This window comes from Chrysochloris asiatica, unplaced genomic scaffold, assembly GCF_000296735.1.
Source record: "Chrysochloris asiatica unplaced genomic scaffold, ChrAsi1.0 scaffold00014, whole genome shotgun sequence".
In the NCBI taxonomy this organism is placed as follows: Eukaryota; Metazoa; Chordata; class Mammalia; order Afrosoricida; family Chrysochloridae; genus Chrysochloris; species Chrysochloris asiatica.
The window spans coordinates 10414933-10438782 of NW_006408532.1; the positions used below are offsets into that span (position 1 = coordinate 10414933).

At 49.8% G+C, this 23850-nt stretch overlaps 2 protein-coding genes across 2 annotated transcripts in view; both read right to left on the reverse strand.

The window, feature by feature from the left end:
* Positions 1-5602: 5602 nt before the first annotated feature.
* Positions 5603-16958, reverse strand: QRFP (pyroglutamylated RFamide peptide). The gene is made up of 3 exons (XM_006834989.1): positions 16869-16958; positions 14540-14608; positions 5603-5980 (listed from the first exon to the last, which is right to left on the reverse strand). Exons 1-3 carry the CDS (start codon positions 16956-16958, stop codon positions 5603-5605), a joined length of 537 nt encoding a protein of 178 aa, XP_006835052.1.
* A 1888-nt stretch (positions 16959-18846) lies between these two features.
* FIBCD1 (fibrinogen C domain containing 1) overlaps positions 18847-23850 on the reverse strand; it is a 36310-nt gene continuing 31306 nt past the window's right edge. The window contains exons 7-8 of the mRNA XM_006834990.1: positions 19612-19791; positions 18847-19106 (exon numbers count right to left, since the gene is read on the reverse strand). Coding sequence (XP_006835053.1) covers positions 18847-19106; positions 19612-19791 — 440 coding nt within the window. The remainder of the gene's footprint in view (positions 19107-19611; positions 19792-23850) is intronic.

Genomic DNA, 23850 nt, shown 5'->3' on the forward strand with positions numbered 1-23850 from the left:
AAATAGTTTTCCACTTTCTCCCTTATGGAATGCTTATGGTGTCTTTTTCTTTTTCTTTTTTTTTGGTCCAATACATTTTGTTTCTGTATATGACTCTGTGGTTTTGAATCCAAATCTCTCCTTTGTAGTATTTTTAAACAAATACATGTTTACAACTTTTGAACTTTCCGTAGATGGTTTGGTCTGTAATCCTTCCTGTCGTGCAGAGTCATTGCCCACGTGGGAGAGGGAGAGGGCTTTTCTGTTCCTGACAGAGCTGGAGGCTCAGTGTGCAGAACAGAGGAGAGCACAGGCAGGGTTGTGGCAGGAACCGCACCGACTTCCCAGCTCGAGCTCTGGATTTGCAGCCCAGCTGCCTAGATGTGTCGTGTGGCCTTTGTCATTATCAGCTACTCTCAAGCTGTTTCCTTGCTGTGAGTTCAGGTCCTTCCTGTGTCCTTGAAACATGTTTGCCAGCAGCCCAAGCTCTTGTCTGTGTGGCCACACTGATGGGCCAGGGAACAGGAAGGTTGGCCCCAGAGACTGTCACAGTGCCACTTACATGGGCAGATAAGAAACGTGCTGAGTTCCTGGCTGGACTGAGTTCATCACTTCCAAAAGCGCATGTTTTCATCTCTGTACCTGAACCCATTCTCTGTCACTGCCCTCGGCCACCACTGTGCCCCTCATATACTGTGTTTTATGTGCCTGAGTATCCTAAATCTCTGCGTAAACGAGGAGGCGCTGAGGAGGGCTTGCCTCTGAGGGGCTGGAGATGCCATCGGAGGGTCATGTCCAGGCCTCTCCCAGCTCCTCACCAAGAGGGACTGTCAGGTGGGTGTGCAGCCTCTTTCTCAGTTCCATCTCCACTTAAAAGCCAGCTGACAGCTTGGAAAGTGGAAGTTGGGGAAGTAAGTAGCGGCCTGTGGTAATGATACTTATTAAGCCAGCAGACTTGTCAGAGGATACAGATCTTGCTCAGCAAAGCATATTGAAGAGCATGGTTCAGTGAAGCCTCTTTACAGAAGCCCTTAGCAGTGAGATGCGGGTGAAATGCCAGAGCAGGGTGAGGGCTGGAGGGACCCACCTTACCAGACTGACCATCTTCCCTCCCATTTCATAGACAAGAGTCAGCCTGGGATCACATAGCTCACTAGAAGTGGAACCACAGCTGATTGGTAGCTCTCCTGAGCTGAAATCTGGGACTTTTCCACTGATACCTGGGTCTTTCCTTGAGTGACTACTCCCAGGTCTGAAAGAATACACACAGTGATTATAGTAACCCCTGCAGCTCATGATGAGCTCCCTCCATCCTCCATGGTAGATGTAGACCATTCACAGAGGCTTTGCAGCAGCCCCATTTCCCAAGGCTCAGCAGTGAAGCTCTTTGTTCAGAGTCGGTGTTCACATGTGGTGAGGCCCACAGTCACCTTGACGGACATGCAGTGAACACTAGCTACACTTGTGTGAGGACAGTTTCTTGTCTCACGAGTGAGAACCACCATGAATGCCAACTGAGCTATTCTGAGACAGACAGTAGCTCCCAATCTTAGTCATAGACTAATTAAATTGAGAATCTAATGAAAGATGTAGATCCTAGCTCTAGAAAAGTGCATACATGTGTAAAGTTTCTAGATATTTCTGAATCCTGCCCTTAAGATCCTGAACCAAGGGGCAACCAAGGACCAAGTGTTCTGGACGGTGGGGGGGGGGGGGGTTACTGTTGATAGTCTGATCGCCACCAAATCAGAATCTTTTTTTTTTTTTCTTAAACACTTTTTTTTTTTTTTAAAGTCCAGATGTGCATCAAAAAAAGAGAATAAGTAAATTGTGGACTTGGAGTGTTTATACATTGGGATATTATAAGCAAGGAGAATGGGCAAACTTCACACATGACAGTATAGGCGAGTCTCACAAACATAGCTTTGAATGAAAGAAGCTAGACACAAAGGAGTCCCACTGTAAGCTTCAATGTCCTGTAATAGGCACAGCTTGTCTGTGGTATTAGAAGTCAGGAGGGAGGATGACCCAGGGTGGACAGGAGCCATGCTTAGGTTAGGGCACAAGGGAACTTGAGGGTGGGTTATGTTCTGTGTCTTTATCTGGCTGATGGTGTGTCACTTGGTAGAAATTGAACAAATTATGCTTAGAATTGGTGCAGATTCAGATACTTCAGTAAAAGTGCTCTTACCGTACCAGGCCGTATCCGAGCACTTTCAGTGTTGCAGGGATGCTACATTGTCAGCGAAACCCTCACTCCCTTTCTGCTGGAGGGTCTGCCACTGTATTCATTTGACAGTGAGGAAACTGAGGCTCAAAAATGTGAGGCAACTTAAGCCTAAAGTCACACAGCATGAGTTTGTGTTGCCTACCCTCCAGCCCTGTCTGGCTCTGTAGCCACACTGTGCTGAACTGCTTTGTATACACTGCAGGTGACCACAACATGGCCTGCAGATACCTGTGCTCCAGGGCCATGCCCCTCCCTCAACAGCAACAACCAAGAATTACAGCCAGGTTGCATCTCTGAAGTAGGTGTTCTGAGCAGTCAGTTTCTAAATATTGTCTTGGTACAGAAGACGTTAGGTGGGGACAGAACCGACTAGAGTGTGTCCCTGTTAGCACCTGCCCTTTTTGTTCACCCAACATTGTGGGACATCATCAGGAAAACCTTAGGTATTATTGGAGAGGACATTCCCAAGGGGCTGAGGGAGAGAGTGGTTCAACACCAGCAGCATGATGAGTGCCCCAGCTCTCTGTTCTCAGGATGAAAAGCATCCTGCTGGCATGGGGTTCTTCAGTGAAATCTGTCACAAGCATCTTTGACATTGGAGCAAGGCTTGAGACAAGGTGGCTTCCCAGTTTTCTACAGCGACTGCCTGTGCCCTAGTTGGTCCCAGCAGCATCCTACTTCATCGTCTTTTTTTTTTTTTTTAAATACTTCAGACAGATTTCAAGAAAGGATAAAGAAAGATCTCCTCCTCCTCCCTTTGTAATAGCTAAGTTACCTTTAGGATTTTCATACCCAACATGGAGACTTTGGGGTCTTGAATAAATAAATGCAACAAACATGCAAACAGCTCTCAGGTGGCTCTAGGTTCAAGAGTGACAGTCACCACAAGAGGTGGGGTGAGCTGCTCGGGGAACCTAATCTCACTGCTGCCAAAAAGAATGTGTTCCTGAGTCTCACTTGTGCTCGTCTGCTGAGCAGTCATCCTCATCTGGGAGCAAGGCAGGGCAGTGGGGTGGCGTGAGTGGGCCCAAAGTCCTTGGCAGAAACCAGCAGGTTGATTAAAAAGTAGGGTTGGGGGTTAAAGACTAAATTTAGCCGAATATGTGGGAGTTGATTTAACAGATCAATGCCTTTCACCGTTTTGATTGTTCTGATTGAGCTCCAATGTACCAGCAAACTGGGAAGCACAGCTTTGTTGTTGATTTTTGTAATGATGAAAGCCTAGTGACAGTATATCCACTCCTTTGAAGGTCTTCCCCGCCTCACTTTATCTCGGGTTTCTCTGCCAAGGTGAATCTAAGCTGATAGAATTACAAACCAGCCAGGGAATACCTGAAGTGTGTATAAAGACACGCAGGAGTAGTCTAGCAGGGGTGGCCAGGGGAAAGCTCCCTTCCTTCAATTGGGAGTTTGGATGCTCCAGGGCGTACCTCTGTCTTGGGCCTTTGGTCCATTGTGTTTCACTGGTCACTCTTGGGCATGTTCTCTAACTTCTTTGTGCGTGGGAAAGAGTTAAGGGAGGGGTTGATCCAGTTCCTGTCGTATGTTACTTGCCTTTTTGCATTCAGGACCATAGCTGTCTTTAATTAACAGATGGAGTCTAGGTTTTATAGAATTTTACCCTCCATGGTTTTAAGGGCCAACGGTTTACCTCATTAACCAACAATGACCACGGGATGTGTCTGTCAATGCCTACCAGAGTGTCATGTTAGTAGGGAGTGACAGCACCCATTTGCAGGTGGCTTTACAGAGTTATCCCAGAGTGTCATGTGTCCTCCAGTCTGGTGACTTGCTTTGTCTTGTCCCCACCCCAGCAAACCCAGGGCACAAGTACCAAGACTTTTTTGTGTAAGAAGCATCATAAGGTGATGGTCTGGCTCCTGTGTTCACTCCTATCTTAAGCTACCCCAATTTCTATTCACCAGCCAGCTCGGCTCTTTTGTGACTCTGATATGACACCCTCTAATGAAGTTGCTTTCTGACTGCTGAGGATTGAGAGCTGCTACTGGGAAAGCAAGTCACTAATAGCATGGAAAACACTGTGAAATACTCCGAGATGGCACGCTGGGCCCAGCCCAATGTGGTTCTAAAAGGCTAATAAAAATCCACCAATTAATTGTGACAGCTCAATGGAAAATTATTCAATTGTGAACAGGGGCAAGCTGCAGCTCAAAAAGAGGAGGGGGGATGTTGCTATAGTAACATCAATATAAGTTCTCATCTCCGCAGCTGAAGTGAGCCGGGGTGTGAGCAGCATCAGACCGCGGCACCTGACATGGAATGGGATGTAGGAAACACCAAAGCTGAGTTTGAAAGGGCTGCTCTGCCTCGCTCCAGGCTGAGCTCAGGCTTATCCCAGGTGGTGAAGTTGTTTTTCAAATGCTGCTTGCTCTTAAGAAGTCCAGGCAAGGCACAGTCAAGTGGAGGAGAAAAATATACCCTGCATTGTGTTTCCCTCTACCTTTTGACCATGGGTATTTTACCAACTGCCAATTAAGGAGCTGCTGAGAGAGGTGTGTGGGTATATGCAGCACAATTTCCATCTCCCCAAAGTTAAGGCATTTGCAACTCAGGAAAATGAAGTTCCTAGGGCACTGAAGACTTGTAGTTAAAAGTCAAGAGAGCTTCCCATTATGGTTTTTGCAGTTGCTACAACTTTTATTTCAAAGGACAACACACAACACACTCCTATTTTGAACATTTGAAATGCAACCTTGCTGTAGCAAAAATGTATTCTTACTAGTTCTTCTCCCAGGGGACTTGGGCTTGGCAGACACCATAGCACATTGAAGGACAGTTACCATCACATGGGGATGGGCAGTCGGGTCAGAGTGGCATCTGGACTCCAGAGCATTGCTTTTCTTGCCAGAGGGACCTTGTGTTAATGGGATGGAAACAAGATTTTGTTGTTCATTTTTAACTTTCAGAACCATACTTTGTACCCAGTGGAATGTACTCATTCACAGCTGCATGTGGAAGTCAGCTACACAGATGTCCCTATGGAGACTGTCACAACTTTGATTACCCCACTATAATCACTCAGTCCACCTACCTTCAACATGGAGCCAGCACTGCCAGCTCTGCCTATTCATATTCATTGCCCAGCAGCATCCTCGATTCCTTGCCACTGGGACCAGGGGACTGCTTAGAATCAGACCACTAGGGGAAGGAGACATTTTCTTCTGAACCAGGATACAGCTTTCTTTGAGTCACTTTTGTGTCACCATCTGTTTTTGTTTAGCTTTAGCAAAGTTGCAAATGAAAAGTAAGCACTCACCTAACCAAATCTACTGCTAATGATCTGTGATGATAATACTGAAGTCTTTGAAGCTTAAAGAGCAGACTGGAGTGAAATGAGAAGGGCAAGAGTCCCAGGAGGATTCCCCAGACCCTTCACCGCCGGCCAAACCGGAAGCTGAAGCCACCTTTCTTCCTGTAACCATTGAGCTCTTCAGCCAGGTTTCCCAGTGGACCAGTGGCCTTCTCGCCATCAGCCGGGAGGAAGCTGGTAGCCTCACTGCCATCATCCTGCCTCCCAAACCGGAACCTGAAACTAGCACTCTCTTGGTCGGATGTCGGCAGCTCTTTGGCTATGATGAGCAGGGCCAGCGACTCAGGGGGAGCTCTTGGCTGCTGAGAGGAACCCCACGCGAAGTTAGGTCGGGACCCCTGGGTCAGGTCAGCCCAGCGCCTCTCAGCTCTGTCTGCTAAAGGAAAGCAGGCACCCAGCGGCAGCAGGAGGACGTAGGACAGGAAGCACGAACAAATCATCTGACCCAGAGGGAGAGAGAAGAGGAGGTTACAGGCTATACATGTGGGCCTTGTACAACAGCTTGTCAACAGCACCTCCCCAGGCCTGGGCAGCCATTGAGGTAGAAACTGGTGGCTCTGCTGAGCCTGATTCCAATCAGCATTAAGAAGTGTCACAGGTTGGGACCAGACCTTTATTTTCTTAGCAGGATCCAGAGCTGATTGCACCAATTAGGCTGGCTCTCACTCTCCTGAAATCCCCTGGATTTGACTGCCTTGGCAGCTTAGCACTATAATACCACAGCTGCCGGAATGGCTTACAGCCGTGCGCAGGCTGTCCCTGGGAGAGCCCAGTGAATTGGGGTTCATTTTTCTTTTATTATAATTATTGACTCTTGGGCCATATCATCTCAAAGCCATTGGGTAGAAAGTTAAAAGCATCAATCTCTCTTAGTTTTCAACCTGATAATAAACGGGTCTAGCTAAACTCTTTAGCTGGGATACTCTGCTCATGAGGCTACCATGAGAACAAGTTGCTCCTGACACCAGGAAACGGATTTGATGGGTTTGGCCTAACTCACAGAGAGGTGGCTGGCGGGGACGGGGTGGTGGTGTGGGAGCATGAGAAGACGGTGGACCATGTCTGAGCCAAAACCTATACATGTGTGGTTGTATAAACCTAATTTGTAATTACTGCTGCTCTTATTTTCTCAGGCATGAAAACTGTCAAAAAAACTAAGATTTTGCCCAGGTCACACAACTAGGAAGTGTGGGGTGCTGGGATTCATGATTCTAGTGTGGGGTGATTCTTGGTCCTTCAGACCTGTGAGAGATGCTTTCTGTATGAGGGGGCTATAAAAAATTCATGGAAAAATTCCATCATCTTGTAATTCCATATTCCACAAATTTTTGGAAGCCGCTCCTACATATCTGACCAATCTTACCAAAATCCTGGAGGAGGGGGTGTTAGATCCCCTACTGTACAGAGGAGGAATCCGGCTCGTAGAGAAGTGACTCGCTCAAGATCTCATAGCTTTACAGTGGCAGAGCTGGAATTCAAGGCCAAGCCTAATTGGGCTTGTCTGCAGGATGCTGTTCTAACGGCTCCACTGTGCCCTCTGCGGCTGCCTGTAAAGCGTCTGAAGCAGAAATAGTTTCCCAGAGTGCCCCTGCCTCAGCAGTAATTGCTGTCTTCTTCCGAAAAGGAAGCCTTTTTGGTACCAACCAGGAGTGGGTCAGAGCTGGTTTGTCCTCTGAGGAGTAGAACTGAGGCCAAAATAAAGAGCCAGTTCTGGAGAAGATGGCTCAGAATTCCCCAGAGCTCTGTCCAGAAATGGTTCCCTTGAAAACCTTTCAAAGAAGTGAACTCAGCCGGAAAGCTTTAAAAGTAAATATAAGTAGCTCTTCTCTCTACCCAAGCCCAGTCCCCCTCAGTTCCTCTCATCTCCCAGACTTGTGCTATAGGGAAAGTCTTCCCACCTGGGCAGAGTGCGAGGCCGCTGGGCTGCTCACCAGGTGGCCTGTGGAGGAGGACACCCTTTTCCCCCCACTCCTATGGTGGAGAGCACTCCATTTGGCGTGTTGTACCCAGATGAACGAACCTACCCTAGCTCTTGAGAAAGGAAAACAGAAAGAGGCCATCTCCCCATTTGGAGGGCCATGGACCCCTTTGAGAATCCGAAAGAAGCTAAGGACACTCAACACTGAAAATCGGGCTCCAACACAAGTTAAGGCTTCAGACCCCAAAGTCCACACGTGGTAGAAAAAGCACAGGACGGGGGTTCCAGCCGTGTGGGGACCAGTCTTCTGCACTTGCTCTGGGCACTTGGCATGATGAGGGCCTGGTCTCCATCTCTCTCGGCCTCTGCCCACCCACCCTCAGCTCCGGATCTAGACAGGGGCCGGAGCCAGAGTTCCCAGTAGGGACTCTGCACTCACCGTGCTGCTGGCCTTCTCCCCAGGTGGGATGGTGGATCTTTGGGCCCTGGGCCAGGCTGGGTGGAGCTGCTTTGGATTCTTGTCCAGGAAATGTGGTTCCTGGGTCCTCCCTGCTTTAAATAGGCCTTCTGAGTGTACTTGCCACTTGTGTGGCCTGATTGCTGCACATTCCAGACCCTGGGATTCCATTTGGGACATCTTGGTAAAGCTGGTAGTAGTGCTGATTGGGTTGATAAAAGACCCTGCACAAACAGGATGTGGTCTGATGAGGGACAGGTGGGGCTGCCCTTTCCCCAGCGGGCTGCCTTGTTTGGAGAAGATCGGCAACATCATTAACTATGAATCGCAGCTCTGGACCCTCGAATCTCTTGGAGGAGGCATTGATGCCCACCTCTAATAACCCTAATGAGCTTGCCTTTGTTGAGTACACCTCACTCCAGAGAAGATGGACATGTCTTGCATCCCTCCTGCCATTGAGCATGACCACGCTCCCTCTCATGCTCTGTGTTGATTTAAGCCAGCAATCACCACTCGCTAGTTTCTGTCTGTAATTAATAGATTTTATTTTAAAAACAATTTTAGATTTACAGAAGAATTGAGCAGCTCGTACAAAGAATTTCCTTATGCTCCCTCTCCTCACATACAGAGTTCTGTTAACATCTTGCACTGGTGTGGTCCATTGGCTACCATTGATGATGAGTTGTTATCAGTACATTATTATTAATTAAAGTTCATAGTTTGCATTGGAGTCCAGGTGGGGTGCTGTAGAATAAACACTAGACCACAAGGTCAGTTTGAACCACAAGGTTGACAATTCAAGCTCACCAGCAAGTCCTTGGTAACCCTATACAAGGGCACTTAACAGCAATAACAAACTAGTTTGCATTAGGATTCACTTTGAGTTGTAAAGTTCTGTGGGTTTTGACAAATGCATAATGGTGTACTTGAACTATAGTATCATCCATGATAGTTTACTCAGCCCCAACAAGCCCCTACCACACCTGTTTACTTTCTCACACCCCTCAGCCCCACAACCCCTGTCAACGTATAATTGCTTTACTATCTGTATATTTTTGCCTTTTCCAGAATGTCATATACAGGTAGTCCCCAACTTTTGACAGTGTTGTCATAATTTGGTTCTGATGAAAGTTAAATATCTTCTTTTTCAGTTTCATTATTGCCTTTATTCTTATTATTATAAATCCAATCTTTGAACATCTACAAGTGAACATCTGAGAATGATCACCAGTAAATTACAAATTACAAGCTGCAACATTGTGCAGTACATATTACTAATGATAAACTGTACCCCAGAAAAATCAAAACAGCAATTAGATGGAATCAGGATGTCTCTTCAGATTGACTTCTTTCACTTACCCATATGGATGCGTTTAAGATTCATGACTTCATAGCTCATTTCTTTTTATCACTGAATAATACTCCATTGTGTGGATGTACCAGAGTTTGTTTATCCATCTCACCATCTCATTAAAAGGGCACCTTCCTTGCTTCCAGTGTCTGTCAATTACGAATAGAGTTGTGCTGAAGTGTTGTTTGGGGACATATTTCATCTGCTCAGGAGCCTAATGAGAAGCATTTGTCACCGAACGGCTGACCCAGGCAGTGAGACACCTGCTTTTTGTGGCAGTGGGGCATGGAGCCATTGGCCAGAGCCAAGTCTGCTGGGGAGTGATGACTTCACCTCCCCCAGCTGGGATACATCAGGCAATGAGCACAGTGCTGGGTGGGAGGTGGGAAGAACTTGGTGGTGATGATTATACACAAGCACCTCTCAGGGCCCACAGCATAAGTTCACACTGTTAACAATAGAATTGTCAACATCTCCCATTGGTGGTACATTTGCTACAATTGATGAGCCTGTATGGATACATTTTTATTAACTAAAATCCATAGTTCACATTAGGATTCACTCTGTGTTGTACAGTTCTGTGGGTTTTGTCAAATGTATAATGTCTTGCTTCCAGGTGCTCTCAGGCAAGTTCACTGGCCAGGGTGGGGAGTGATGCATGTTTTTACCTGCTCCATGTCTCCACAGATGAGTATGGAGCTCAAGAGGACTGAGTTGTGCAGCCCCTAACTGTCATGGAGACAACCCTTGGGAAGCTGTCTGTGGGTCTTCCTCCAGTTCTCCTGACAGCCCAGGGCAGGGCTTCAGGCCACCCATCTTGCAGAAGTTTCAAGGTGCTCTGCCCATGATATACTTCATGCAGTCTGATGTGTCCTCTGTCTGCCCTGTGTGTAGTCCTAGGGGCATCCCTGGGTGCCCTCTGCAGAGGGACCTGCAAGGCAGAAGTCCCGGATGTGGTTGGGCATCCAGGAGGCACCCCTAGCCACCCCCCTTCCTGTCACTCAGCCTGGTGTCCTGAGTTGTGTCAGGGACGTGTCTGTGGGAGACCAGTGTGAGGTGCCAAGAAGGCAAATGCCTGGCTTGTACAGCAGGACCACTTCCTCCACCCCAGCCTCAGCTGTTCTTCCCTGCTTCTCACCTGGCCTGGCTTTTCCTCCACTGAGGAGCAAGCCACAGGGCGGTCAGGTGCTGTGAGACTGCAGCGGGGGCCCAGCTGACCTGCCCCCTGAATCCTGTGGTGGCCTCCACTCAGGAACAGAGAAAGCTTCGAGGACACCTTTTCCTCTCTCAGTGATCACAGGAAGCAAGCTGGAATTTTTATTTCCTTCTATATGGGGGAACCCGGCTCAAAAGGCTAAAACCTGGCAGGTCAGAAGTAGGCCCAATGCCCACTTCTAACGAAGTGTGTGAGTGTTTTTTGTCCCAGGCTGTTTCCCCTTGACTCTGCCTGAAGAGAGCAGGGGGGTCAGGGAAAGGACAGATTTGGGACTTCTTCCTTGGGTAACACTCTGGGTTCTTTTTGGGGGTGGGGGTGGTCTGCCTTGGCAGAGTGTATGCTTGTCTGCCAAGTGCAGGAAAAGCCAAAACCATTCTGGCCAGAACCCACCTCCATCACTGCAGCTGGGCCTGCCGCTCCTCCCAGCTCCGTTTTCTCTCAGCCCTGTGTGTGAGCATCACATGGTCTGTTGGTTCATTTGTGCACAAGGGTACATGGTATCATGTTTTCTCCATAGTTAGTTAGCCAGGGGATGCAGCCAGCAGTAGTTCACTAACACACTGCAAGGCCTTGGACCCTCTTCTGCCTCTGAGGTTCCGAGCTGTGTTCTGCAGAATTCCTCTGGTTATGGATGGGGAGGGAAGGTGAGGGGGTCAAACCCCGAGGGCCTCCACTTGCCTCTGTTGGACAAACATTGGGTTCCAAGAAAAGATTTTACTGGGCAAACAGCCCTGACCCAGGTCACAGGGCCATCTTTCCAAACAGGCCTGGGGCTTTGGGAAGTGGTCACAGACAGTCCCAAGTATTGGGTACTGGTCTGGAATGGGGACTGAGCCACATGAGGCCCCTCGTGGGTGAGGCCCCTGTCATGCGCTTCACATGACCCTCTGGGTAGTGGTGACTGAAACCACACAGATGCTTGAGTTGGTGCCAAACTTCCTGATTCTACACACACATTTGACCTGAGAGATTGTTTTCAGATGCATTTCCTTTGATTCTGTAAGCCTCTTCCCCTGACCCAGGGAATGAACCCCCAACTAGTGAACAGCAGGAGAGGTGAGAACTCACCACTACTTCTGCCACCCTGAGACACTGAGTCTCTAGCAGCTGCTGATGGGCAAGTCTGGGTTCCAGGAAGTTCAGGGGCAATCAGGACTGTGTTAGAGTGGCAAGGGCCCACTTCCAACAAAAAGGTCTTTCATGCTACCAAGGGAAACCCCGGGGGAGGCCCCAGGCCTGTGCAAGAAGGGGATCTAGTGTTGTCCTCCCTGGAGACTAGTTCCAAGATGTCCAAACTGCCTGGAGATCCATCCTCTTCTTGTCCAGGAGTGGGAGCAGGAAGTTGACATCAAGGGCAGGGCTTGTCAGGTTGACCCAGCCTGGCTGTGTTAAGCTCCAGACAACTGGGTTCCACTCCCGGCTCAGCCATGTACCTGCTGCAACCTTGGAAGAGTCCCTCCACTTTGAACTCTGCTCTTCTACCTGTGGTTGGGGTGACAGCAGTGCCCCCCTCAGCAGAAGTGTGAGGCTTGAGTAAGCTTCCGAGGGAACCAGAGATGAGGTGGGCATGTGGGCTGTATTCAGTCACTGCATGCTGTTGCTACTGCTAACGAGAGCACAGACAGCCCTTCACACCAAGCCACCAGCCTCTTGGGGTCTTTAGCAACTGACATTCCTTCTCTGCGCTGCCTCCGGAAATTTCTTCCCATGCTATAGTATACATTGTGGCTAAAATGCTAAACACCCCTGAGAGGGATGGCCCTGTCAGCTCTAGCAATCTGTGTCATCGAGTTTATTGAATCTTCTCAATGGACCCTGAAGCAGAGGTGGGGAAGGTCTGGTGAGATCAGGGGTGGACTGCCCTCATCCTTGGTGGGGGAGGCATGGGGCTAGTGGCAGTGAGCACCTCAGTGAGTCCTGTACCTGCCCCACCAGGCTCTGTGAGCCCTATAAGAAGCTGGCAGGGAAACAGGCAGCCTGCTCGGCCTAGGTGGGGAAGTCAGAAAGGGTTACATGTCAGCCATCTCCTGTGGTTCAGCTAAACCCTATCCAGGCAGAGGCACTTTGCCAAGAGTGGCGTGGGAGTGGGCTCTGCCCACAGACAGGATCCTGGGCTGCAGCTGCTTGAGAGGATCCTTGCTGTCATATGGAGATAGAGTGTGTGTGTTGTGGGGGTGGGGGGGAGCACGGCTGCTGAGATGGATGGAAGTAAGAGCCCAGTTAGCAGGGGAGTTGCCCAGGTGAGAGAGGAGGGACCTGGACAAGGTTGCTGGTTAGAGGTGGGGATGAGGCAGAGTTCAGAGCTAATGAGAAGTGTGAATATTGGATATGGTGGTGGGTGGGAGGAGAGAGGACCCCATAAAGCTAGGAAAACAGCAGGAGCAAACAAATATAGTGGAAGCAGAGGAAGCTTCTGGCGCCTGCAAGGGGTGACAGAGGCAGGACATGTTGGGGAGGGGCCGTCTTAGAGTGGGGGACCCAATGTTGGGTGGCATGTTGCACATGCAGCAGCAGGTCTTGACAAAGGACCGGGAGATGGGGTGGTATGATTGTTCGTCACTCCCTGCTCTGGTCTCTCCCCTCCACACTGTGAGTTCTGTGAGGTCAAGTGTGTCTGGTAGATGCTGGATGAAGCGAACACAATGCTCACTTCCTGACAGAACAGTAAACGCATGTCTGCCCGAGTGACACTCCACACATTTTTACCAAGAGCACTTTTGGAGGGGAAGAGATAGTGGGATTAACGTTCTCTGAACCTGGATTTGGAAACCATTGTTCTTGGTGCTTGAAATCTCTTATAGCTCAGATTGAGGCCTCGCTGCCATAGCAGGGGCGGGTGTGAAGCACCAGCTTGTGTTCCCCAATCAGGTGTGGGGGTTGAGGCCTGGTCACCAAGACTGCGGTCAGACAGAGCTCATGACACTCATGACGAGGGTTTTTCCCACCAGCCCTGCACAGGGCCTCCAATATGGCACTCGATAAATACTGGATTCCATTAAATAAACTCAGGGGATTGTTTGGTCCTTAAGTCTCCAATTGGTTTTATGAATAAATAGCCATTAGGGACTGTTAGTTCTTAATGAAGAATCTTAACTCCTCAGAACTCTTCCTAGTTGTAAGAGAGAGCCACAGGGACTGGTTTATCACCCAGGGACTGGTCAGATGCACAGAAGCCTAGGCCAGAAGGATTTGCCCTGTGTTAATGTGGCTAGTGTAGAAGGCTGACCTCACTGTCACCTGACCTGAGAGGCCCCTGAACTACCAGCCAGGTCTGGGCACCATCTCTCTTTATGAAACCCGGAGGCTCAGCCAGAGGGTTCTGGGCAGCTAACGAGGATGGAGAACTATCCCCAGAAAAAGTGGTTTGGATGCTGTAATAAAGTTTCTGAGAGGTGGAAGTCTGGGGATACTACAGTCTGGCTGAACCTGGGCTCTCACGTGGATGCAGGACAGGCTCAGAGGCAGTGGCCAGGCCACCACTAGACTTTACTGGAGACAAGAGCACATAAAATATGAGCACACACAGCTTAGACCAAGTGCAGTTCATGCCAGACCCATCTGTTCATCTGTCCACCAGGGCCTCAGATGCTGTGCTGGCCCTGGAACTCACTCACCAGCATGGGGCCCCCATACACTAGCCCACTTTGTGTGACCAGGCCCAGATGCACTCAAGAATACCTTGGTAAACAGAAGGCTGATGTAACCAGAGCCCCATCCCGCGGGAGGTCAGATCTCTGCTCTGGAGTTAACTGAGTGCTACCAGCTGCTTGGTGCACTCAGGGCTTGGGAGCAACCTCTCCCTACAAGTAGATGAGGAAACAGACCCCAGTCACCTGGGTGTGTGTCCTGTGGTGGCATCCTGCCTGCTCGCTATACCCCAAACTCCACAGGACAGAGCTCTGTGACTGGGTGTCAGTCTTGCTCATATGCTCCCTGCCCGCCCATTTCCTGGCCAGGGTTCCTAGCCACCTCTTATCCTCCTCCCGGGACCAGGCTTGAGTGAGTGAGCAGATTCAGGCTGTGGTTTCATGTTCTCACTAATCCTCCAAATCTCTACCTGTTCAGAGACGGGCCCCAGGGTGACAGGGCCTCGTACTCCCAGCTCCCAGACAACCAGAGGGCCTGCCTGGGCAAGGGTGGGTGCAGCAAGGGGACCAGAAAGAGCTGTAACATTGCTTCTACCCTGAAGAAAATCATCATAAAATTTGCATTCGGCTTCAGGAGAAAACCCCAATTTGAGAGCTGCTCACAGCTCTGCCCTTATCTCTCTTACTGACAACACCAGCAAAAAAATCAAGGGTCCCTCTACCCTCTGTATGCGGAGCTCAGCAACTTGCTGATGGCCTTTGGTTCAACTCTGAGAGGCACTCTGTTTGGTGGCAGGGATGAGGTCACTGGCTGGTCCCAAAGAACATAACTATCTATGCTTGTCAAGAAGTACCAGAAACTAAAAAAGAGTAATGTGATACAATTTGATGAACTTGACCTACACCTATGGATGCAGTAGCTCAAAAGAGGGAACAAATACAGCAAGGATCATTCCCACTCTCTCCATACACAGGGTTGACAGGGATGTGTAACTTGGACATTGGCTATCCAAAGTGGGGGGGGGGGGGCGCTACAAAGTCAAGTAGCGACTGGCTTACAAGCTTTCAAGAGGGAGCCTAGATCCAGAAGGTAGAATCTCCAATGAGTAGTATCCAGTCTGTCTAGGCAAGGCTGATGAAAGGAAATGTGGATAGGTCTCTTGTGATACAATAGTGAATAATTATTATCAGGACTGATTGTGAGGGTTGGAAATGGAAAGGTAGATGTTTTGTAGCAAGGAGGGGAGTGATTGACTTTGCAGTCTAGGAGCAGAGGTCCCTGGGACCATCAAGGGAGAAGAGTGGAGAGCAGGACCGTACCCAGAGAAGCAGTGATGCCAGAGACGGAGGCAGAGACGATGACGTGGAGAGATGGAGCAGTTGGGGACTTTAGACCTAGAGAGGGAGAGGGACTGTGTGCTGAGGACTGGGGGGCAGGCTTATAGTGTATACCCTTTGTTTGGTTGATGATGCATGGAGGGGATTGTAACCATGGCAATGAAACATAGGGTGAATATAAAGCTAATGTTCTCCCATGTAAACTATCATAACTCACAATAAAACATTAAAAAAAAAAAAAAGTTCCAGAAACTCTGGCGAGGGGGCTAAGTGCATTGTCTCAAGATCTCAGTACGGAGACATCTCCTCCCCCAACGTAGCATACTCTCCACATTAGTGGAAGAGGGAAAGTAGGTGAGGAGACTTGGTCATGGACCACAGTTGCCCATCATCAAATGTCAAATTGGACCCAGCAAGACGGGGTTGGGGGACAATGACAGTAGATCCCTGGTGAGCACTGGCAAGCGCTGGTATCTTGATCTGATCACCAGTACTCATCCCTCCAGGATCAGTAGAGCTGCCCTCTCCCTGGTTCTCCTAGAATCTTCTTCCTGGTTGTCTGAGGATGGAGGCAGCAGTGGGTCACTCAGTAAACCACGGGGAAGCCCTGGGCCCTCTCTGTGTCTTAGTTTCCTCAGTGGTGAAATGAGAGGTTGGCTCCCAAGCTGTGATCTGCAGAATTCCTATGTTCAGCGGTGTCTCAGGTGATGGCCTTTTGTGTTGACCACAACTCCATGAGGCCAGACCCTTCCCAGCCCAGAGCAGGTGTGTGGTGAACATTTGTCTCAGCACCAGCCCTGGAAAGGATTGCCCTTTAGGAAGATAGCAGGGGTAGGGGTTCTCTGGTCTTGTCTTTCCCCACCACAAAGTTGGGGGATATGTCCATCCAGTCAGAACTGGGTAGGTGAGCTGTAGTGCCAATCCTGAGCTGGGAGTAGGGCTGATGTTCTAGGCCAGTAATGGAACTCTGGAAGGAATGGGTATCCAGTGTGTCTGGAACTTGCGGACACATGGTGCCTGGACTTGGATCACAGGCTCCTACAGGCCACCCCCACGTCCCTCTGCCAAGCCTTGAGCTACAGCTTGTCTATTCCACAGCCAAGTCCTGGCACGGCCACTTTGTGCCTCCTGATGTACACGCATTTCTGTGGAGCCTTTAGCATCACACTCACTGGGGGTTTGTTTGATGACAGATCAGAAAACGCTTAGCACTTCCTAAACAGCACCTGGCACTACAAGGCTTGCAGCAGCGGACCGATCCAACCCAGGGCCGGAGGCGGAGCAGTTTCAAGGGGTGAGAACTTGGGGGTTCACTCCATCTCTGCTATAGTGAGAGGGGGCAGCAGCCAGGCTGGGCCACATCTCTTGATTTCTAGAGGAAGAAGGAAGGGCCAGAGGATGGGGATTTCATAAGAGCCTATGTGGTCCTTCTGCTCACACCTTCCCCTACTCTCCCCCTACCCCCAGCCCCTGGTCTGTTCTCCCTTCTCCCAGTTGGTCACACTGGACTGTCACTGCCTGTTTCTTGGTCATCTCTGCCTCCAGTTGCATGTGCCAAGAGGGCAGGGACTTGTCTTGTCTATCACCCAGGGCAGTGTTCAACATAGCACTTGTCGATCAAGCATTTGGTAAATACTGGTGACCAGTGTAGGGCTGGAGGAAGCTGCCCAGGTCACATGACAAGACAGGGACACCCTGGCTTTTCCTGCCACCTTTGGCCAACTCTGATTTATTATTACTCAAGTGCAAACTTTGGTGGGAGGGCACAGAGAGCTGGCCTACCTGCCACAGCCCCCACCTACCTGCCTGTAGGTGTAGTGGCCCCTCTTCTGCCTTTAGAGGACAGTGGTCCCTCTCCTGCCTTCAGAGGAGTCAGCTGGTGCTGTCCATCAGTGAGGTCCCTGCCCCTCCCTTACATCAGGGCCCCACAAACCAGAACTTGGAAAAACAGTCGTGTTTGGCTCAGGGACCCAAGGTTGCTGGGCAGGCAGTTAAAGGTGGGGGTCCTGGACTAAGACCTGGGTCCCAGTCCTACCTTTTTTGGTGACCTGTGGCTCCCCCTTGGACCCTTTGCTTCCTACCTATGTGAGGGCACTGGCATTGTAATGGGTTTAGCATTAAACTACTAATAATATCAAGGGTTCAAACCCACCAGCTGTTCCTCAGGAGAAAGCAGAGGCTTTCTGCTCTCATAAAGATTTACAGCCTCGGAAATCCCATAGAGCAGTTCTACTAATAGTGCGTCAGAATTGAACCTACCACCGCCGGGTATGTGGGAGTACGGGGGCAATCAGTAATAGTACCTCGGGTGTTGGAAGGGTTCAGTGAGGAAATGTCTCTGAAGAACTTAGCTTGATTGGTGACTCAGTCCCCCCACTTCCCCTGCCCCATTTTCCAGTGGGGCCCTCCTTTCCCTCTGTACCTCAGCCCGAGCGTGCCAAAGGTGTCAGTGCAGTGATCACAGCCACCAGCAGGGGGCGACCTCCTCGCAGACGGAGGCATCTGGGGACAGATGGGGTGGCAACCAACAAATCCCTCCAGGCCTAGGTCTGACTCACAGAGGCCCTAGAATTCTGGATTCTCTCTAATGTGGTGGTGCATGTCCTGTCCCAGCTTCGAAAATCCAGAGACGCTCAATGATTCAGGAGTAAACAGTACGGGGTCGACTTCCCTGTACCCCAGGCAGGAGGAAGGTGGAGGCTGGGCAGGAGCTGACTTGGAGCTCAGTTGATCTGGACGGGTGGGGTAGGCATAATACCCAACGAGACTGAAGATTTCCCAGGCCTGTAGGACACAGGGGTAAGGTGTGGGTGGATGTGGTGGGAGCAGGCTTCTGGATCTGCTCCCCGCAGGCATTGTACCCCAGCCTGGCTTTAGAGGCATGGTGGAACATGGCAGCCCCCAACACCAGTCACTCAGAGGTCCTCTAAAGAGAATGGGAACTCCAGGCACCATGGAAACCCGGGGCGTGAAGGTCAAAACCTTAGCGAGGCTAAGAGTCCCCCTTCTGATCTGCTAGAGGGAATCCATGGGTTATGGGCACCCCTACTCTCTGCACCCCTATAATGTTGAGTGTGGGGGCTGGCCAAGTGGAGGCACAGACAGGGTACCGGCCAGAGCCCGGGTGTGTGTGCAGACTCATCTGTCCTGATCAGGAGATGGCAGACACTTCGCACAGGACTCAAAATCTGGGCAGATAGAAATTTTCATCAAGTTTGCCTCCCATGAACAGAGGCAAGAGATATTTGTTGCCAAATTACTGGGTGGAGGCAATGATAAGGCGATGTATGACCTCATCCGCCCAGGGGGCTTAGTGTGGGAGGAGGGCTGGGCTGGCCCACCCAGACTGGCGGGCTGGTCATGGATGCAAGGGCTGAAGAACAGACAAGCAGGAGGGGGTGGGCGGGGCAGAGAGGGGCGGGGCTTGAAGGGGGTGGGTCTAGCTGTCCTCCCGGACCGGCCGGATCTTCATTTCGGAGAACTTGAGCGAATATTGCCAGCCGGTCCAGGAAGACCACTCGATACCATCAGCGTAGGAGGCGTGAGCGCCACGCAGGTACTGCCCATTGAGGTTGGATGTGTGGCAATTGCGGTACCACCAGGCGCCACGGTAGAAGGCAGCGCAGTTGTTCTCTGAGTGGTCACTGTCTCGGTCCTTGGTGGTAAACCTCATGCCGCTGTGCTTCAAGAGGGAGTCACCTGTACAGGCAGGCATACACGCGTGTGTTCACACGGGATACATGCGTACACATGCAAGCACAGCCACATGAGTGCATTCTCACGTTATATTGAGCATAAACACACAAGTCAGGTGTGTGTACATACACTGTCTATGCACACTGGTACACACATGTACACTCACACCCAGGTGTGTTCATGTAAGTTCACATGTACCGATGGTATCCTAATGGAGCTCCTGCATATAGGCCACATGTCTCCCTCCTAACTCACGATTTCCTGAGAAAAACCCCAGTCCAAAAGGTTGAGCCACTGTACTTTAGAGACTCCTGATTCCTGGCCTTGGGCTCAGCTTTCTCATCTGCAAAATGGTTGAACAATCCTGGCTCTGCTGGCTTCATACCTCTGCTAAGGTGTGGAGGCCAGAAGGCAGAGATGCTTGGTCCAGTGGGAGGGACCTCCTTGGACTTTCCACGTGCTGTACCCCTAGCCCTTCACCATTCCCTGTTGCAGCCTGGACCCTTACCTGCAGTACCCGAGTATTCAGCCACAGTTAGTGGGTACCCATCTTCCTCAGGGTCCACAGAGAACAAGCCCACGCCAAAGCTCCCATAGTGGGCATAGGCCGTGCTGTTGTCAAAGTCCTGCAGGTCCACGTGCAGCTCATAAGCAGCCTGTGTGGTCAGGGCATGGATCCTTTTGAGCCCTGGAGCAGGGGAAGAATGGTGGGAGAAGTTGAGGGGGCTCATAAAGTGGTGGTTGGTGAACAACCATCGGTGTGTGTGTTTGATCCGAGCTACTTCCTTCTTTCTGCAGGTTTGTGTTTAGCAGAAAACAGGACTGACACTTGGCAGTATCTGACTTTCTCGATTGTCTTTGATTGCACTATGCTTTTCAAACACAGGGGCCTTGAGCTGAATGCTAGTGGAAAGATTGCAGGAGTCTGGGAGAGTCTGGGGATTCTTCTGCCTTGGAAGCGATGGACCCACACTCCCTCAGACTCTGCTCTAGCCAGACCAGGTGTGGTACTTGCGCTTCCCTGAACCTGGCTTTGAACCTTTGCATACTGTTCCCTCTGCCTGAGACACTTCCTCACCACCTGCCTACTTCCTGCTCAGTTTTCAGGTCTTACCTCCTTAGGAAGACCACCAACTCTTTGCCAGCCCAGGCACCCCCTTTTTGGTGTTTATCACTCTGTGTGCCCCAGCTGCCTATTTCCTTGTCTGTCCACCCTCCAGGGTGGATACTCTGTAAGAGTAGTGTGTCTGTGCTATGTTGCTAATGGGTTAGGACTCAGCACATAACAACAAAAATCCCAACTCACTGCTGTTGTGTTGACCATAGCCGCCCTACAGGACAGAGCAGAACTGCTCCATAGGGTTTAAGAGACTGTAAATCTTCAAGGGGCAGACAGTCTCATCTTTCTCCTTTGGTTTAGACCACTGATCTTGCAGTTAGCAGCCCAACACCTTGCTACCAGGCCTTTAGCACATAATAGCTCAATAAATGCTTCTTGGCTTAGTGCAGGGGTGGGGAACCTTTTTTCTGTCAAGGGCTAGTTGGATATTTATAAAATCTATTCATGGGCCATACAAAATTATCAACTTAAAAATTATCCTGCTATATTTGATCAAACATTTAATTAACTCACCCCTAATGTGATGGCTGAAACTGCAGTTCCCTTGGCAGGGCCAGACCAAATGATTCACAGGCCTTCCCTTGGGCCAGACTCTCCCCAGCCCTGGCTTAGTGGAAGAGAGGTGGAAAGTTTCTCCTACTCTTTCCAGGGCCTATCTGCACTCCCACCCCTACCTACCAAGTCTCGGTGATTCCGTACACATCCTAAGGGTCTCAGTTGCCCCCCTCCAACACATACACACATATACACACACTCCAGGTACTTCCCTGCCGATCTGATTACTCTTGATTAAGAGGGCACTTAATTACACGCCTTACGAGTTAGCATCAGCGAGTGACATTTCATCAGCCTTTCCAAGCTCCAAGTCCCCTGTGGGTCAGAGTGTGTATCCCCAAGGGGCATGAAGGTAGCGTGCACCTATCTCCATCCAGACCTTGAGGGAAGTCTTCATTTGGTCTCAGATTCCAGGTCCAGTAAGGCAGTAACAACTGCAGCCAGTACTCTCCTGGCACTGACCCAGACTCCTCACCTAGCATCTGGCCAGGAAGTGAGAACAGGACCCTGGAGAACAGACCGGTCTCACCAAGGTCTCCATCTCCTTCTTTTTCCTGCACCACTCTCTGGGCTGGAATCTCAGGGCAAGCTGATCTCCCTCTCTGGTCCCAGTTTGTACACCTGTAGGGTGGTCCTCACAGGGCTGAAGGGGGGGATAGATGGGAAGGGCCAGAGGGCATCTTTCCAGACTGTAAGGATGAAAGGGTATAAGGATCACAACCACCACTACCTGGACGACCCTTAGAATGGCCAGGCACTGTGCTGAGTGCTTCATGCCGATTAATTAATCAAAGTGAATTAGAATGAGTCAAATTTAATTAAGAATCCTGTACAGCTCTTAGAACCGTGTTTGGCCATCACACATGTGATCCTAGTGTTTGCTGCTGCTGTCATTATGATATGATATGATGAGGCAGGTACTACATTGCCCCTACTTTACCGTGTGGAAACTGAGGCACAGAGACGTTAAGTAACCAGCCCAGGTCACACAGTTGGTAAATGATAGAATGTGGATTTGAATTCAGGTGGAATGGAAAGTACAAGCTCAGGACAGCTCATACTGAATTTATATACAGGGCAAATGATATCCAGGAATAGGACAGGAAGAAGACCCACCTAAAGAGGGTCTGGAAGCCTCTTCTCCCCACCACTAAGTAAGTGGTGGCTGGTGCCCAAAGGCCCACCATCTGGGTTAGCCTCCCAGTCTCTATGAGGGGCTGCCAGGCTGTGTCCCTGAGGGAAGGGCAGGATGAGGTTCTTTCTGTTTCGAGGCTCACTCTTATGTCCACCCTTCCTTCAATCATTACTGATCTGACAGGATTACTTCTCCCCCACCACCCCGGTGTTAACTGCTTTTCCACACTACCCTGGGCCCCTGGAGACTGGGCTGAGAGCTGCCTCCACCCTCCCTGGGAGTTCAAATCACAGAATGGGATGGATAAGTGGGCTGATGAAGACAGAAAGGAAAACACTTAGACTCGTAGTATTCTTCACACCATCACCCCAATGAACTTTCCAATGAATTAAAAGAGCTGAACCTAAAACAGAAAACTACAAAACAATAAGAAGAAACTACAGGGGATAGTTAAAATAAAATGGGTAAAGGGAAAGAGTTGAAAACCCAGAAGATAGGAACAAAAAAAAAAGGGCAAATAGACTATATAAAAACTTAAACCTTCTAGGAAATAAGGAATAACATGACCAAAAACAAGGTGAAAGATGAATGACTGGGAGTACCTATGCATCAAGTGTTATCAGACAGAAGATCAATAACCTTAATATATAAAGAGCTCCGATAACTCAATAGGAAAAGACAAGGCATTCAGTGGGAAGGTAGCAGGGGAGCGTGGAAAGCAGAAGGGAAGTCTCAGGAAGTGGAAGGGCTGGTCCCCAAGTTGACATTCTTGTCAGGGCTCCCCTTTCGGCAGCGCCTGCCAGGAACTAATCAAGGCCCCGCTTAAATGCTTCCTCCCGCACCTTCTGTGGCTGCTGATAGATTTCAATTAAGATGCCAAGGAGTAGCAGAGACACCACCACCGCTCTTCCAAAGGAGTGGGTGGCAATGTGGGACTGGGGCCCCCACCTGTCTGCCTGTCTTTTTGCACTCACCTAGTAGGGGTAGGGGAAATAATATCCCCTCTGGAGAGACTTTTCTCTCTCACCACCCACCTCTCCCTGGGTTTTCATTCCTTCAGTACAGAGTGAAAGCTGGGCTCAGATGTGTGAACCCTATGCAAAGTCCCCCCACCCCAACACAAGTGCACACATACAGGCACAAATATGCATGTGTATGCACACTCATGTACATACACACTATCGGTACAACACACACATCCGTATATGTCACACACCCATACCCAGAGACACAAGCATAGCACTCACACATACCCACATGGATACACACCTATATTCCCACACACAAATATACACACGAACACACACACACGTTCTGAGCCTCAGTTTCCTCATCTGTGAAGGGGGAACAATAGCAGTGCATCCCTACCAGGGTGGGGGTGAGGTTTGGGGGAGTACGACGCTGGGCTCAAGAGTAGTAGGTCCACAGTGGAGGTCAGGGCAGAGAGGACCTGCCCTCAAGAACCCCAGGTAAGGGAAGATGGGCATTAAGCAAATGACAACACAAATCCCTACTCCTGGTGTTTCCTGGTTACCACAGTAGTCTCTGCCCCTCCCTCTCCCTCCCCAGAGAACTTTCCAGATATCCATGTGGGGAAGGGAGAGGGTGGGCTGGGAGATGCATCCCAGGGCATGGGGGCGAGCCAGATGATACTCCAATGAACATTCCATTCCTGTGTGTTTATTTAAAAATATATAAATGGCAGGTAACTGATACTCTAGAATAAGTGACAGTGGTGTATGGTCTCACTGTGTACTAAAACCCCTGAATGGCATTCGTAAATGAACTATTTGGTATGTGAGTCCCTTCACCAACAATCCACCTCACTGTAACCCACAACCTCCCCTCTCTCCAATATCTAGAACTAGAACCTCAGACTGCTGATTTTTTTTTTTTTTTTTTTGAGGCTATTCTTGTTTAGAATGAAATTATATATG

Bases quoted from the DNA above. Each gene is read 5' to 3' on its own strand.
- QRFP (XM_006834989.1), bottom strand. From the start codon at position 16,958: ATGCAACTGGAGGCAGAGATGACCAAGAAACAGGCAGTGACAGTCCAG. The intron at 14,609-16,868 runs GTAGGGGGAGAG...ACCCTTGCCCAG, and splicing joins GAACAGACCAGGGGCTGGGG to GCAGGCCCTCTGGTTGTCTG. The intron at 5,981-14,539 runs GTAGAGATTTGG...CCTCTGGGTCAG, and splicing joins TGGGGCCCGTCTCTGAACAG to ATGATTTGTTCGTGCTTCCT.